The sequence below is a fragment of the Phoca vitulina genome, unplaced genomic scaffold, assembly GCF_004348235.1.
Source record: "Phoca vitulina isolate PV1807 unplaced genomic scaffold, GSC_HSeal_1.0 scaffold25, whole genome shotgun sequence".
Lineage (NCBI taxonomy): Eukaryota > Metazoa > Chordata > Mammalia > Carnivora > Phocidae > Phoca > Phoca vitulina.
The window spans coordinates 45,208,378-45,226,202 of record NW_022589728.1 but is presented as its reverse complement, the minus strand read 5'-3'; the positions used below and the strand labels follow the sequence as shown (position 1 = coordinate 45,226,202).

At 34.3% G+C, this 17,825-nt stretch overlaps 1 protein-coding gene across 7 annotated transcripts in view; it reads right to left on the bottom strand.

Moving 5' to 3' along the window:
- The window catches only part of VPS13B (vacuolar protein sorting 13 homolog B), a 749,374-nt gene that overhangs the window by 331,468 nt on the left and 400,081 nt on the right, over positions 1 to 17,825 (bottom strand). For 5 of the 7 annotated variants that reach the window (XM_032421505.1, XM_032421503.1, XM_032421504.1 and 2 more), the window contains 3 exons: positions 16,494 to 16,697; positions 2,617 to 2,788; positions 1,972 to 2,086 (listed from right to left, as the gene is read on the bottom strand). In XM_032421505.1, the coding sequence (XP_032277396.1) occupies positions 1,972 to 2,086; positions 2,617 to 2,788; positions 16,494 to 16,697 (491 nt within the window). Of the gene's footprint in view, positions 1 to 230; positions 298 to 1,971; positions 2,087 to 2,616; positions 2,789 to 16,493; positions 16,698 to 17,825 lie in introns of all 7 variants that reach the window. The other 2 variants (XM_032421506.1, XM_032421509.1) reach the window with 1 other exon arrangement.

Here is a 17,825-nt window from a genome sequence, read left to right as displayed (position 1 = left end):
CTTTGCTGTTTGAAAAATTTACTTAATACCTAGAACAGAAAAATGGTTACAAAACACAAGCAGTTTAAAGGAATAGTTTTATTTTATAATGTAATTTTGGAAGAATAGGTCAAAAAGAATTTACTCTGAGCTTTAATTCTTGTAACCATTAGTCCTATTGCATGAAAGAACAAAGATAAAACAGTTTACAAGATATTTTTAAAAAATCATAATTACTAAATGAGTCTCACCACAGGTTTTTCTTTGCACTGCAGAAATACTCCTTCAAAATGTCCTGACTGCCAACCTTCCCCTGGCCTGGAAAACATAAGTTCACCTTATCTGTTCTCTTCAATTTTTCTGAATTAAAAAATTGAGCATATATAGCTATTTCAAATAGTTATTATGTAAACAACACTACACTGAACTAAAACATGGATCTGACAATGCAATTAAGAACAATTTATATTAGCACCACACCTTGGTCATTTTGCAGAGAAGCATTTGTCTTAATGGTAAAACTGTATACTTACTGATTGGTTATTTATTTCTATCTCATCCATGAAACTGTAAGGCCCATAAGGGCATGACTGACGTCTATTTTTCTCAAACACTATATCCTCAGTGCTTAGCACATGCACATAATATACACCCAATAAATATTTTGACTAAGTGAATGAATAAATTATTTAAAACTTAGATAAATTTGACAGTAAAGTCATTGATGATCTAGAAGACACATTATAATATTCACATCATCAGGAAATGATTTCAGCTATAACATAATAATCATGCATCACCTGCAAAAATCACTTTTATATAGAGATATGCTATTCAGGAGGACCTAAAGAACTAAACATTCCATTATCAAAGATCAATTAATGATTCATGGTTAATACAACAAAAACAATTATATGCTTTGTAATATACTATCAATAAAACAGATTTTAATATATAGCCAGCAAAATATTTTGAACTTCACAATTACGACACAATGTTTTGGCTGGACAGATTTGATAGTCATTGACATAAGCAATACAATATATGTGATAAGCAATGTGATAAAGAATCAAAATTCAAATTTTTAAATGTAGAATTAGAAACATGTTAAATAAAAAACATTCTCCTTCTATGGTCTATGATGTACCAATAAAGGTACAGAAACATATGTGCTTCTGCAGGCTCTCAATAAATAACTGCTGAATGAATATTATAAATGCAGAGAAAAAATAAACTTTAAGACTGTTTCTATACCCATATAAAATTGAAAATGATGTTTCAAAATTTTTTAAAATGTGTGAATTTTATGGTATGTAAATTATAATTCAATTTAAAAAATACAAATTCCAGAGTAGTATTCTAAAGCAAAAAAAAACAAAAACAAAAAACAAAACAAAAAAACACAAAAAGCATTTGTTATTTTTATTTGGGAAAAATTAATGACAAAATTGCTATGCATCTTTAGAGTGAAGATATCTAAAACTTTACTTTTTTACTATCATTATTTATTATCATAAACAAATATGTATATATTAAACATAATTTAAGCATAAATTATATTTTTTTACATCATACTTTTGATAGAAATTTACTAGGGAAAGGAAAATTTGATTCTAGGAATATCCACCACATGTGTATTAATCAAATGTGAGACAAGAAAAGTCTCCAAAGTACAAAGGGCCATGAGCTGCCACTACTCCATTTCAATCTGTGATTATTCTAGTATGGGGAGTAGATGGGGAGTAAGCTTATTTCATTTAATATGGCAATATGGTATTTGTGAACACATCTGCCATCTTATGAAACAAAACTTTGTTATATTCCATATATGAACAAATTCCAAGGAAAATTGATCAATTTATCTGTTAAGAACCCCTTTTGGAAATAAGTACAGTATTTTTTAGAAATACCCAAATTAAAATATAAAAATTCTTATATAGACTGTGTTCAAAGAAAATATAGCTTTTCCCATATTTCTTATACATTATTTACCTGCTTCTATAGTGATCAATATTGAAACTTTCTATTTTACATTTCACTTTGGTATATACATCCTGGACATCTATGGAAGCACTGAGATCTTCTAGTTCACTGACCATACAAAGCTCTGCAATAAGAAGCAAACATTAAAATCAGCATAGGCCTCACAATCAATATTAAAACCTTCTATTTTAGTTTTAATGTTCACATATATATTCTTGACATCTACAGAGGAAATGAGACTTTCTCTTCATTAACCACACAAGATTCTACAATAATACGGAAAAGTAACATCAAAAAAGCCCTCACAATTAAGACAGGATACCTATTTCAAGACAGAAGAAATCCACTAATGTTTGAAGTGCTATATCTGGTATCAGTCAATAATCTCTGCAATACTTCTAGTGACAATGATGAAATGCAGCAATATAATCAATGAAAAATTACCTAATGGCTTTTGGAATGGATTTTAATATAAAAAAGACAAAATTTAGGTATTATATTCAATATATTAGTATTGCTAATAGAAATCACCTAAGTTAGAGCTAATGATGTTTGTTTAAGTGACAGTGATAAATAAAACTAAAGTCTACTATTTCTTCTAAAAATAGTTTTAGTATTTTATCTTTTCAGTAGAGGAGAAAAGTAACCCTGTACCTGTGCCTTTATTTTCAGGATCTGGAGCAAAGAGTTTTATAGTAATTTTGGGGAGCACCCACTGCATCCACAGACTAACACGTCCACTGGATCCACCAATGTTACTTGTAGTTTGTTCCAGGGTAACAGAATCCGAAAATGGTGAATCATCACCTGCTTGTATGGAATCTCCCTGGGATGAGAAAAAACAACAACTGTTTAACAAATAAAAATAACTTTAAAAAATTATATAAAATTTGAAATTACCACTGATAACTTTTCCGTAACATATATTTGCTAACAATAATCATATAAATGCTTATGCTAATACATGATGTTAATAATATATATACTAATCACATGTTTTTTATAGTTACAATGTCCATGCATGTCATTCCAATCTCCTCAAGAGAACATAAGATCCAGAACAAGTTTGGGTTGTACCAATGGGTATTTCCTTAGAGAGTAGGGTCTGCAAGCTAAGCTATAGCCAAGGGCCAAATCTTGTTTTACTTTTGGAAATAGTTTTACTAGATCACAGTCATATTCATTCATTTACCTATTGCCTATGGCTGCTACTTAGCAGTTAAGTAGTTTCTGTAGAGATGCTATGGTCCACAAAACCCAAAATATTTACAATCTAGCCATTTATAGAAACAGTTTGTCTACCCCTGCTATACAGTACTTAAGTGAATCTACAATATCCATAGCAAAATGATTAGCATAATTAGCATGGCTTAAGAGACAGAACACTTATCATGCCTCCCATATTTTAATATAAGAAGACATTAAAAAGGTAGATTTGACATATTTTTTTTAAAAAAAAGTTTTTAAGTAATCTCTACACCCAACATGGGGCTTGAATTTACAACCCTGAGATTAAGAGTCACATGCCCTACCGACTAAGTCAGGCAGATGCCCCATCAATAGATTTTTAAAAATGATTTATAGGTAAAGAGCATGAGCTTATTCAATTCAACAAATATATAATGAATTATGAATATGTAAGTTCCTACATTTGGTACTAACAAACTTTCTGGAAAAAGTTCATTTGGTCATTGTTGTTTTTGTTAAATCTTTTCAGCAGCTGTTAAGTGGTATGGAGAAAAATAAATCCTGGTATTGAGTTGAACAGCTTCAGCCTCCAGGGCAGGAAGACATGGTGCCAGGGACAGTGATCAGTCACTCATGCATTCTGTTCTGTTCTTTCAGTATTTGGGTTTTTAAAATTCCAACTTCGCTGTCCATTTAAACCCTTCAAAAATACCCATTATCTGAGAACTAATCAAATACCTTATAGCATGCTTATTTGTTTAAAAGATGTGTATATATTTTTAAACATTAGTTATATGCACTTAAACTCCGTCTGGTAGGCAGCATGGTATACTAGGGTTAAGGACTTCTTCAGACCCTAACCATGGGATTTAACCTCTTGGAGTTTGTTTCCTTCTCTGCAAAATGGTTATTTTGATATTTATCTCTTAGAGTTGTTAAGAAGTAAGAACAGAAATGTAAAGTGATTACATATAGTAAGCAATTTGTAAGTAGTAGGTATAATTATCACCATCAAACTGAACCACTACTTAGAAATTGTACACTCACAAGTCTTACAGAATTTGGTATTCAATACTCTTGCCTTTCTCATTTTGTCATCTTTCTAACTTCAGCACATTTTCCTTTGCCATATATCCTCAACTCCTAATAGTTCATTGTTGCTTTGAATGTCTCAAACAAAATGTTCACTTCCTATGCTAAGGAGTCATGACCAGTAGTCAACAGCCAGAACAAAACATCCTTAAAATTTAATAAGAAGACAACATAACATGGTGAGTATACTGTTTTCTATGGAGAGTTTCTCAGAGCAGAAGCCACTAATCTGGCAACTAAGAAAAGGGAAGATAAGTAAAACCTCATACAAAACAAAACCAAGGGCGCCTGGGTGGCTCAGTCATTAAGCATCAGCCTTCAGCTCAGGTCATGATCCCAGGGTCCTGGGATCCAGCCCCACATTGGGCTCCCTGCTCGGCGGGAAGCCTGCTTCTCCCTCTCCCACTCCCCCTGCTTGTGTTCCCTCTCTTGTTGTGTCTCTCTCTGTCAAATAAATAAATAAATAAAATCTTTAAAAAAAATAAACAAAACCAAAATTTCTGCTCTCATTACCACAGATATACCATCTACTCAGATATATTCAGCGCCTACATGAAGTGTTTACCTTCACCTAAGATTTACAATACCTTTCAATCAGAAGGAGAATTTAATTTCCTTGAATCCCCAGAAGGAGACCAAATGAGGATGCTTTTTACAAAAGAACAGACAAGTACTTATTGTTGGAATACTTAGGCACCAGGCACAGCAAAGCAGAAGTGGCCTGTGATTTACTGTGACAGAAAATTATAGGCTTAAATCTGAAGACAGTGTAGTCGTTCCTTGTTCCACTTATACCAAGCAAAGCAGACAGCTCACTGTGATGTTTTCATATAAATGCTTTTCCAAAATAAGTAGTCCTAACTCTGCTATAATTGAAATTCTTACAATTTGAGAAGGTATACAAAAATTCAGGTTTTGGGTTGCTGCCTAGAGTGACACAATATCTAATGAAAAGCACAAACTGATCCCAGAAAAGGATGCATTTTACCAAGTCAAATTCAATAAAAGACACATAATGTAGTCAATATGCCTTTCTTTACGGGTAGATTCTTAGAGCAGAAGCATTTATAAAGTAAATTATCCTTCAAGAGTTAGAAGAACATCATAATCCCAAGAATGGAAACTGCAGAGAAAACAGCACCTCAAATCAATGCGACCTAGATTTTTTATATTATTATATTCAGTAGGAATGGTAAGAAAACTGTGGCTTCAAATTTAATAAGTAAGCACTCCTGAAAAAGACTTTTTGCTCTCCTTGCTCACACAGTTTCAGTTTTCATTTTGGATTTACAACATTTGGTGTGGTGTTGTTAAATATGTTTGTGCATTAATTTTCTGCTCTATTTCCAAATCTATAGCAAAAATTGAGCCAGAATTGGAGATGCTGAACTATTTTCCCACACCTCTTTATGCCAAGTTCTAAAATATACAGTTCGATTCTTTCACCATTTTGTTGCAAATTGACCAAAAGACTGAGTTTATTTTTCTAGCTGAATTTATCTTTGTTCATCTGGAAGAGCAAACACTGCAGCCCTTCATCCTTGGCCTGCTTCAGAGCTCAGGGATGATCATAGTTTTGGCCACACTATTACTCTCCCATATCAAAACAACTCCAGCATTCTTGTTCAATCACAAAACTTCCCAAAGGGCTAAACACTTCCACCACGGTTTGTACTTAAGTCAACAGTAACAAGTGGCCTGCTGTGGTTTCTACTACCTTTGCTCTCACTATTCCAATGCAAGGGGGGAAAAATGATCAACTGTTTTTAAGCTTCGTACTTACGCCTCTTACTCCTATTACTCCTATTTCCCCCTCTACGACCATCCAGATTGATATTCAGGAAGCTAGAGCTAAATTCACTGAAAAGTATGGTACTTCCTATCAACAGGTCAACATAAAAAGAATTACTCATAGTTTAAAGTATAAATCACCCAAGGATCATATAAACAAATACTTCTCTTCTTCTTAATACAAACAATTGTTAAGAGTGTGCTTTTTAAAACTAGATTCATGTATAGTGAATTCTTTATAGCCAAATAATTAATATATTTGACCTGACTCAGCAAGAAAAACAATACTTTAAGTAGTAAATGTTTTAAATTTTTATGAATGTTTTTGAATGCAAATATTAATTAGAAATAAAAAAAGTTCAAAACTGCGATTTCAAAAATTTTCCCAGATACATAATTGATATAAATAAGCACAACAAATGTAAAGTGACCTCGTAGCAATTTCTTTCTAGATATGTCTCCTGAGGCAAAGGAAACAAAAGTAAGAATAAACTATTGAGACTTGATCAAAATAAAAAGCTTCTGCACAGCAAAGGAAACAATCAACAAAACTAAAAGGCAATCTACAGAATAGGAGAAGGTATTTGCAAATGACATAGCTGATAAAGGGTTCATATCCAAAGTACATAAAGAAATTATAAAATTCAGGGTACCTGGGTGGCTCAGTTAAGTGTGCAACTCTTGATTTCAGCTCAGGTCATGATCTCAGGGTTGTGGGACTGAGCCCCGTGTCAGGCTCTGAGCTTAGTGGGGAGTCTACTCTAGATTCCCTCTGCCCCTCCCCCTGCCCTCTCTCTCTCTCAAATAAATAAATCTTAAAAAAAAAAAAACCAAGAATAAAACTCAATACCCAAAATACAAATAATCCACTTAAAATGGGCGGAAGACATGAACAGACATTTTTCCAAAGAAGGCATACAGGTAGCTAACAGATACATGAAAAGATGCTCAACATCACTAATCATCAGGGAAATACAAATCAAAACTACAATGTGGTATTACCTTGCACCAGTAAGAATGGCTAAAATCAACAACACAAGAAACAACAGGTGTTGGCAAGGATGTGGAGAAAGGGGAATGCTCTTGCCCTGTTGGTAGAAATGCAAAGTGGTGCAGCCACTCTGGAAAACAGTACGAAGGTTCCTCAAAGGGTTAAAAACACAAAACTACCCTACGATCCCAAAACTGCACTACTAGGTATTTACCCAAAGAATACAAAAATGTTAATTCAAAGGGGTACATGTGCCCTGATGTTTATAGCAGCATTATCAGCCAAATTATGGAAAGAGTCCAAGTGTCCATCGACTGATGAATGGATAAAGAAGATGTGGCACACGCACGCGCGCGCGCACACACACACACACACACACACACAATGGAATATTACTCAGCCATAGAAGAGAATGAAATCTTACCACTTGCAGCTACAGAGTATTATGCTAAGAAAAGTAAGTCAGAGAAAGACAAATACTATATGATTTTACATGTTATGTGGAATTTAGGAAACAAAACAAAGGAATAAAGCGGGGAAAAAGAGAGAGAGAGGCAAACCAAGAAACATACTCTTAACTATAGAGAATACATTGCTGGTTACCAGAGGGGAGGTGGGGGATGGGTGAAATAGGTGATGGGGATTAAGGAGGGCACTTGTGATGAGCACTGAGTGATGTACTGAAGTGTTGAATCACTATACTATACACCTGAAACTAATATCACACTGTATATTAACTGGAATTTATATAAAAACAAAAAAATGTAAGGTGACCTCAGATTGATAAGTTAATTTATATAACTATTTATATTTAAAAAATAAAGTAAGTCAATAATTGAGAAACCAAAGACATTTCTGATACGATTATTTGGAAATAGGAAAAACATTACAAACAAAATATTTTGTTGATGTATGCGAAGGCTAAAAAATAAGCTTCACTTCTCTAATCTATTTTGATATATTATCTTTGTCTTCCAATAGCTATTCAGTTGATCAGATGATAACCTAAATGCTAACATTCCCACATATTTTTTTAAGTAGGCTCCACCCCCAGCGTGGAGCCCAGTGCAGGGCTTGAACTCATGACCCTGAGATCAAGAGCTGGGCTGGGATCATGAGTTAGATGCTGGTGGACCCGTAATTCCCACATTTTGAATAAAAGTTTCTCCCTAAATGTTGAAGATAAAAACCATTTAAAGATAAATATTAAATGAAACAAGTCTACTTCCAGGGGGAGACTTAAAATGATTACAACACATTCTTAAAACAGCAATTGAATATTCAAACTAAATTTACCATTTTTTTTTAAAGATTTATTTATTTATTTGAGAGAGAGAGAGAGAGCATGTGTGTAAGTTGGGGGAGGGGTAGAATGAATGAATGAGAGAGAATCCTCAAGCAGATTCCCTACTGAGCCGGATCCTGAGCTCGATCCCACGACCCCGAGATCCTGACCTAAGTCAAAATCAAGAGTCAGCTGCCTAACGGACTGAGCCACCCAGATGCCCCAGACTAAATTTACTTTTTAAAGGACTGTCTGGAATAATAATTTGAGGTAGAATACTGCTTAGTATTACTGCACTATAATAACTAAAAAATTGACAAAAGTCTTGCTATAGCAGTTGATGCCAAACAACTTCTCAGTCCAATATTCACTTGCTTTTCAATTAATGTCTCAATAGATATAACTGACATATAACATTATAATAGTTTCAGGTGTACAAGATAATTATTTGTATATATTGTGAATGACCACAGTAAATCTAGTTAACATCTATCACCATGCATAGTTACAGGTTATTTTTCTCTTGTGATGAGAACTTTTAAGACCTACTCTCTTACCAACTTGCAAACACCAAATACAGTACTATTAACGATATAATCACCATATTGTGCATTTTATCCCCAGGACTTATTTTATAACTGGTAGTTTTTGGCTTTTGGCCACATGTACCTATTTTGCCCCATATTCACTTTAAATTTAACTGAAAATAAATGTTTTAAATAATTACTGGAGACTAAGAAATGAACTGCCTCATGTGAATTTTTTTTAAGTTTTTATTTTAATTCTAGTTAGTTACCATACAGTGTAATATAAGTTTCAGGCGTACAATATAGTGATTCAGCCCTTCCATACAACACCCTGTGCTCATCACAAGTGCACTCCTTAATCCCCATCACCTACTTCACCCATCCCCTCACCCACTTCCGCTCTAGTAACCATCAGTGTGTTCTATATAGTTAAGGGTCTGGTTCCTTGGTTTGCCTCCCTTTCCCCCCCCCCCTTTGTTCCTTTGTCTTGTTTCCTAAATTCCACATATGAGTGAAATAATTTGTCTTTCTCTGACTGACTTATTTCACTTAGCATAATACTCTGTAGCTCCATCCATGTTGTTGCCAATGGCAAGAGTTCATTTTTTTCAATGGCTGAGTAATATTCCTGTGTGTGTGTGTGTGTGTGTGTGTGTGTATATGTATCTCACATCCTCTTTAAGCTAGGCTGCCTAAAGCAATTTTAATCCCTGAATCAATTGAAGAATATAAATCAAACTTTGCCGTGAACCAAAGCTTCCAATATTAGAGGTTAATCTGTCAATTTTTACTTTTGGTTGTGCTGTAAATCAGTATTCTAACATGCACTTAGCATTTTATATTTCTTGTTGCATATTAAAATTCTTGCTCCCCCTTCTATATAATACAGAATTGTCTCAGGAAACAGAATCCATTATGGACTAAATTTCCTAGTCCACCTATCTATTATGTGGATGCACATATCCATGCCCAAATTCAAATATTATAAATTCCTCTAAGGATAAAGGAAGGTGTCTTAAATGTTTAAAATTTTGTAAAAAGCTGAACATTACTAGGCTAAGTATCCAATTTAAGAAATTAGAAAAAACAGGAGCGCCTGGGTAGCTCGCTGATTAAGTGTCTAACTCTTAATTTCAGCTCAGGTCATGATCTCAGGGTTATGAGATGGAGCCCTGCATTGGCCTCCATGCTGGGTGTGGAGACTGCTTAAGATTATCTCTCTCCCTCTCCCTCTGCCCTTCCCCCTCCCTCTCTAAATTAGAAAAAGAAAAAAGAAAGAAAGAAAAAAAAAACCCTACATAATAAACCAAGAAAAAAAAGCATTTTTTAAAAGACTTTATTATTTTAGAGAGAGAGCAAGTGGGGAGAGGGGCAATGGAAGAGGGGGAGGGATAGAGAGATAGAATTTCCAGTGTACTCCCTGCTGAGCACAGAGCCTGACATGGGGCTCAATGATTTTATACTGCCAGAATGTTTCAAAAAAACTTCTAGTTATGAAATTAACAGTAAAGGGTTTTCAAGCCAGTAATAGCCCCTGGAGTCCCTCAAAGAGCAAACACACAAAATCCCTTTGTGGGAATAGGGCCTCAACCACAATGTAAAAGTCTCATAGGTAAAGTTCCACTAATGAAAAACTCCCAATATAAGGTTACATAACATATAAGGAAACAATCTACTATAAGTAAAAGTTAAGAACACAACAAACAAAAGGATTAGACTCTCAAAATATTCAGACAAGAGATCTGATAAAAAATATAAAATAATTATGTTTAAAACAACAAAAGACAAAAAACAAAAAAGCTCATTATACAGCTTTATGAATTTATATCAAAATATATTTGCAGTGACTTAGTGAATATATATATGCCCTGTACTATAATAAATCCGATTTAATTTAATCGTAATGAGTTGATATTCCCAAATCATTTAACATCCACATATTCAATAGCAATGTGTTTGAAACCCGCTCTGTTCCAAGCACTGTACTGGTTGCTTAAATTAGGGTTATCCTCTGATAGAAAGATAACAGGGAACTGATGGTAGTGGAGAGTTTTTATTTCACTCTAATATAGCATTGAAATAATATAATCATTATTTGACATCTTTACTTCTGACCCAATGGAAGCCTTTCCCCTTTTGCCCCTCCCAACTCCCTTCAAAAACAAGGGGCGGGGGCGCCTGGGTGGCTCAGTTGTTAAGCGTCTGCCTTCGGCTCAGGTCATGGTCCCAGGGTCCTGGGATCAAGCCCCGCATTGGGCTCCCTGCTCGGCGGGAAGCCTGCTTCTCCCTCTCCCACTCCCCCTGCTTGTGTTCCCTCTCTCACTGCGTCTCTCTCTGTCAAATAAATAAATATTAAGAATAAAAAGAATAAAATACTTAGGAATAAACTTAACCAAGGAGGTGAAATACTTGTATGCTGAAAACTACAAAATATTGCTAAAAGAAATGAAAAAAGATGCACACAAATGGAAAGATGTCCCATGTTCATGGATTACAAGGCTTAATTGTTAAGATGGGGAGTTACTGTCTAATGGGTACAGAATTTCAGTTGAGTAAGATAAAAAAGTTTTAGTGATGGATGATGGTGATGGTTGCACAACAGTGCCACAGAATGGTAGATTTAAAATGGTTAGAATGGTAATTTTATGGTGTATTTTACAATAAAAAATTGACATACAAAAGTTAACTGGGACATAAAATCATAATTAACAGTATGCTAATAGTTAACAATAGTTAACAATAACAATAGTGAAATTGAGGAAATAACGTAGAAAGAAAACAGAGGTGAATGAAAGTGGGAAAAGGGGAAAAACCAAAAAACAAAACAAAATGTGGTTCAAAGACACGGAAAGAGAAAATGAAAAGTTCTAGAAAGAGTGACTAAGATAATGTAGAAGTATTTTCTCAAGTGGTATTGTCTGAGAACTTTCCAGAACTGAAAAAATATATACCACAAAACCTCAAATGTTGAACCGGATAAATAACACATCTATACTTAGTGGCAACAATTTACTTAAAAAAGAAAGATTTATCAATGCACTGTGTCCCATAATTCATATGATAGTATACATTAGGGACTTGAGTCAAAATGCAGAAACTTTCATTTCAGGTTTGCCACTTATTCGCTCTGACCACAAGCAAATTACTTAACCTTTGTAGACATAAATATTTCAGTATAAAAAGGAAATGATAATATTACCCACCTCATAACATTGGCTTGAGAATTAAAAGAAATAATGCTTGTAAAGTACTCAGTTTAGAGGGTACTCCAAAATATAAAGCTAATGTAAATCTCCTTCATAAAATTTTTGCATTAGGCCCTGAGTTTAGGCACATTTATATATATAAATAATTCAATGGCAACATTTTCAGTTTAATCAAGGGTATGCCTTTTATGTTCTCAGCTCTTGTAAAGAGAAAGACAATACTGGGATTTACTCAGAACTAGCAGTCAAGTAGTCAGTCAAATACCTCATGAAACTTGATAATAGATTTTCTAAAACCTATTTTGGCTTAAATAATTATGTCATTTCAATTTAACTTTTAATTTTCTCCTTAGCCCTGGGTATATGAATAAGAGCCTGTCACAATAATTAAATGGTGTATCACAATTGCCTATGCTTTTATAATACTATTTTGTTATAATGAGAGAGGAGGGTAGAATATAATTACAAAACAATTTCAATGTAACAATTTTATCTAAATCTATCAACAACTTGTTACTGGGGCAAAAACAAAAATTTTAAGAGTAAACTCAGAGCTTCCTAATTAGTGTGTGGAAACACCATGGGATGTGTCACAACTACGCTGAGACATAGATCCCTTGGATTTCAGAGTCTTTGGATAGGATCTGAGGTCAACGGGACTTTCAATAACTTAGAAATTTTTCTGATTACTTCATACACGAATATCATTTTCTATATATGCATTGACATGAAAAAGGTAGGGAAGCACTGCTCTAACTAACCACAAGATTTATACTTAAATCTGTACACAGAGAGTTCTGTTGCTTACATGATAGTATTGTTCATAGAATGTCTTTTTAGAATCAAAAGATTATTAGGACGATGATTACCAAGAGGAGGAAAGGGATGCTAGAGCTTTCCAGGAATGCTATGTTCAAATAGGAAGAAAGGCTTTTAAAATGGATTAACACAAAATATATGTGTACACTCTCCTCACTGTCCTCCCTAGCCCCCATTTATTAAGTAGTTTCTCCAGTGAGAGAACAAGGTTTTATTTCCACTCAGTAAGTAACATATTTAAATATACAGGCAAATTCATCAAAATTACAAAAATATTTTTAAAATTGAATTCAAAGGATCATAGTAAGATACCTAACATGCTAGAACTCTAAAGTAATGAAAATTACAAAGATCAGTACACATAATTCTAGCAGCACAATAAACAAAGAGACTTCAGAAACAAAAACTTGGGCACAAATTTTGAATTCTGGATAAATTAAACCACAGATTGAGTCATAGATGGAGCATCCATACACATAGGAGGAAACAAGGATTGTACTTTCAGATATCATCATTTACTGGCTAATTCTCAAAGGGGTAAATCTAAACATTTACTGGCTGATCTCAAAGGGGATACATAGTTAACCTTGATCTCCAGGTAACTCTTCTTGAGAGCAAGGAGAGAAATTAAACATTAAATATTTAATACACAGACACCTTCTAAGTTGTAAAGTTAGATTCAGCCCTAACACTGGTTATCATATTATAACAGTCTTCACAAAAATCTTCCTGCCATTTATGGAAAATAAAGCAGCTGAATTATTTTAAGATATTTCTCTGAGAACAAGTTTCACAAGTAATTGTAGGTTTCAAATCCATTTTGGGCTACTCACCTCTTTTCATGATCACTCCATGTAAACAAGATGGTACATTTTGGAAATATTTGCCACTTTTTCCTCCAAAAGTCTGTTACATGGTCCTCCAATAAATGAATCTTTTGCAGTAAGATTCTTTCATTTATAGCTCTTCTTCACACAGATCAGATTAAACCCATAGCTAACATAAAACTAATAAATCCACTAGGGAGCATTTTCATTGTTTATGTTTACAATTCAGTCAGAAAGAATCGTCAACATTCTAAGTTTAAATTAATTGCATTAATGTAAGGAATTTATTAAAATCAGAATTAACTTCTTTTTATGAAAAAAACCTCTCCTTTGTTAATTTCCCCATTTGGGCTAATAAAGACATCATTCTTCTAGCTTACCATACACTTACTACAACAAAATTGTTACTAATGTCATATTCATTTTTTAAGATCCACCTCAAACGTCACTTTCTCTGCAAAATCCCCACAGATCCCACAGAATAAATTTGTTAATCATACTCCTACAATTACAGGGCATGTTCATCTCTATTACATCTTGTATCAAGACCACCACGTCCTTCTGTGTAGGTTATACTGTACTTTGTGCGAATGGCAGTCCCTAGATGCATGAGCAACAGATGGGACCACTCCATGAGAGCGTTGTCTTTACTGGTCTTTCAGTGTTTTTTAAATGTTTCTTTCTAAAAAAAAAAAACACTCCCCAAACAGGTAGTCATGTTTATTTGGACATCCCAGTAAATAAAGTACTTAGCAAACAACTGTTTAATGGAACACTCTCCTTTCTGCCAGTGAAATGTCTATATGATTTAACTTCATTTATCAATTTCACTTGTACTATCCTTTGTCTAGCAATTTATCACCCCAAGCTTTGATTACTCTTCCAAAATATTTCACAAAGTGTATTCTGTGCAATGTTAATATGTAGAAAAAAGAGTCTTTGGTTAACCAAGTTTGGACACTACTGCATTCAATATAGTGTTGTTTTTTTAAACTGCAGGAGCTTTTGTATTCTAGGAACATTTGGAATCTCCAAGAAAGAACTCACTGCTTTTATCCTACAAGGGATATGCCCCATTGACCTCATAATGGCACATTTCTAGATTCTTGACCTATGCCTCATTTGGGTGGGGGGAGGTGTGAAAAAAGTAATTCCATCACTCAGGTCACTGTGTTTCTCAGAATTTAGAATGAGCAGGGATAGAGAAGTTGCTTGTGCTGTTGTCTAATAGATCTATTCTAACATGTGTTAGAGCCTCAAAGCAAGTAAAAAATAATGCCCATTTAACTGAGTTTGATTGCCTTTACTGATTTGTTTGAAAAAAAAAACTATCTCCTTTACTTGCTTCTTATTCCAATTCTGTATTTTGTCAAAAACTTTATTTCCACAGGAAATGATATCTTTATTCAAAAACTTAATTTCTACCTCTATCTTTTCTAGTAGTTCTCAGTGGGCAAGTTCAGCCTCTAGGGTGTGTTTTGGAAATGTACTGATGTTTTTGGCTGACTCAATCACTGGGCATCACTACTGGCATTTAAAGGTTTGGAGTAGGGGAATCAAGAGGTTCTATGATAAATAAGACAGTCCTGAAAAACAAAAACTATCTCATAGAAACTTATTTTTAAAGATTTTGTTTACTTATTTGAGAGAGAGAAAGAGAGCACGAGCAGGGCAGGGAGGGGGCAGAGGGAGAGGGAGAAGCAGGTTCCCCACTGAGCACAGAGCCCAACACGGGGCTCAATCCGAGGACCCTGGGATCATGACCTGAGCTGAAAGCACACACTTAACCGACTAAGTCACCCAGGTGCTCCCTAGCTCACAGAAAATTACACAAGTGAAAATTTTGTATATAAACATTTGGAAATAAAATTGAATTCAGTTTTAGATCTAAACAGTTTTTTTGGCATTTCTGCACAATTTTACTACACTAAGAGTTCCAGAAACATAACTATTGAAATGAAAAGAAGAATATTGTTTTGTTCAAAACTTTACCGGGGTTGCCACTATTTCAGAAAATGATGCCACCAACAAATGATGTCACAACAGTACCACTTGTGATATTGGATATAGACCTTCTCGAATCTGTCTCACTGACATTCACAGTAGTTATATGTACCTGACTACTTCATTAGGTCTTCTTCTAACAGTCATGACTGAGCATTTATACATATATTGAAATACATGTTATTATACCCTGAATTATATTTTATTTAAGATATTAGATATTTTTGAAACTGTATGTATATGTGGATTATATCATTTTTTATTTTCATTTCAGGAGAGTAAAGGGGCATTATAAAATATTTGTTATAAAAGGGCACTGGCACGTGGGGTGAGGTTAGGCTGCGAGAAATGAAAAGAAAGGTTTCTAGGACTAGGAGGGAGAAGGAGAGGACTTTGGGTCTGACAGGACTGAAAACCACTAATGTCAAGATAAATAATAACATCGTGGTTTACAAAAAGGGCAGGGGCAAAGAGGGCAGGGCAAAGGAGCATGAGCCTCTTTTTCACTCAGTTTCTAAGTTCCCATACTTCTGAGGAAACATACCTTTACTGTGTGTCAGTTTTTTCCATTTCAGAGAACCCCCACTGTCCTGAACTACCCCACTACCTACTGAAAGTAATTAAAATCCTGGGACCTAAAAGGATCATTAATAAACAGCCACTGCTACCCCAGCTCCCCAGGAGCCTTCGGAACCTGCCAGCTTCCACAGAAGTGAGGTCATCTTCATTCTCAGTCCCGATACAGAACTCTGTGGTATACGTCACCCTTCAGCGGCAAGAGAATTTTTCAGAAACACTTACCTCAGTAGTAGTTCCAACGTCAGCAGATGGGCTGCATGTGCTGGTGTCTGGTGGAGCTGTGCCTACACTGCTTCTCACCGGAGAACTCGGGACTGGCCCTGCCGAGGTTTCCGGAAAGGCGGAGGAAGGGCTGAGATTGCCTCTCCTCTGAATCTTATTCCACACCTTATTCATGATCTCGGTTAGCTCATATAAGAGCTGCACCTGAGCAGGAGGGAAAAAAAAAAAAAAGGGAAAACGAGCCTTTCAACTTCTGGTCACAATTAACTAAATTACTACCTGTGAGAAAATTAAAGCAAGTCAAGGGAAACAAGAATATATGAAACAAAAATCTATTAATGTCCCACTGATCATATTATATCATGATCTATAATCTATGCTATATAATTATTATAAGTAATATAATTATACATATGATCATGAATATTTTATGGTACTATGATTCTGATGAGATACGCAGAGAAAATTCATATAACAAGTTTACAATTTTAGTATTTTATCATGATTTCAATTTGAAGTAGATATAACGAATTGACTCACACTTAAAGTTTGCCACATATTCATACTGTGGTATGAGCAAGTTAGCATTTTTGTGGGAAAATCATGTTAATATGGTAATAATGCTAACAAAACAGCTTATTATGGGACAGTGGATTGCTTTTAATATATGACTAATAGAACAAATACAAAGAAATGCCTCTTACACAGAGGTCAGTATCAGAATTAGATAGCAAATATATACTAGTAAATATGATTATTACAGATGAAATAATTACCATTCTTATTTCTAAATTATTTCCACATTTAAATTCTCCTTATTTTTCTGAGGAATGAAACTGAAACAGGATTTCTTGCCCAGCAAAATAAAGTGAAAAAGAATGACATAACATAAAATAGTAAAAGGAACTTGTTACATATGAGACTCTGCTATAGATAAAGAACATAAACTATCCAACCTACTATTCCCCTTGGATTTGTCATTCCAATATTCAGAGAAAAAACTGTTTAACTTGCACATTGTTTGACTAAGTTCTAAGATATTTACATAAGATTTCATAAATAAGCATTAATCATGGAATTTGTATGACAACATATTGCCATATACTGTATAAAACAAGCCCAAGGAAAAAAATGCAAACAAAATATATAAGCAAATCCACAGCTGGATACCATATTCTGCTTGCCATTAAAAAAAAAAAAAAAAAAAGTGAAATTCTCATATTTATAAGAAGTTTCAGCCCCAGGACACATCCAGATGATAAAGCTGGCTTCTTATGTGGGCAGAACAGATGCATAAAAACACTGTTGTCAACCCTTATTTGATATAAAACA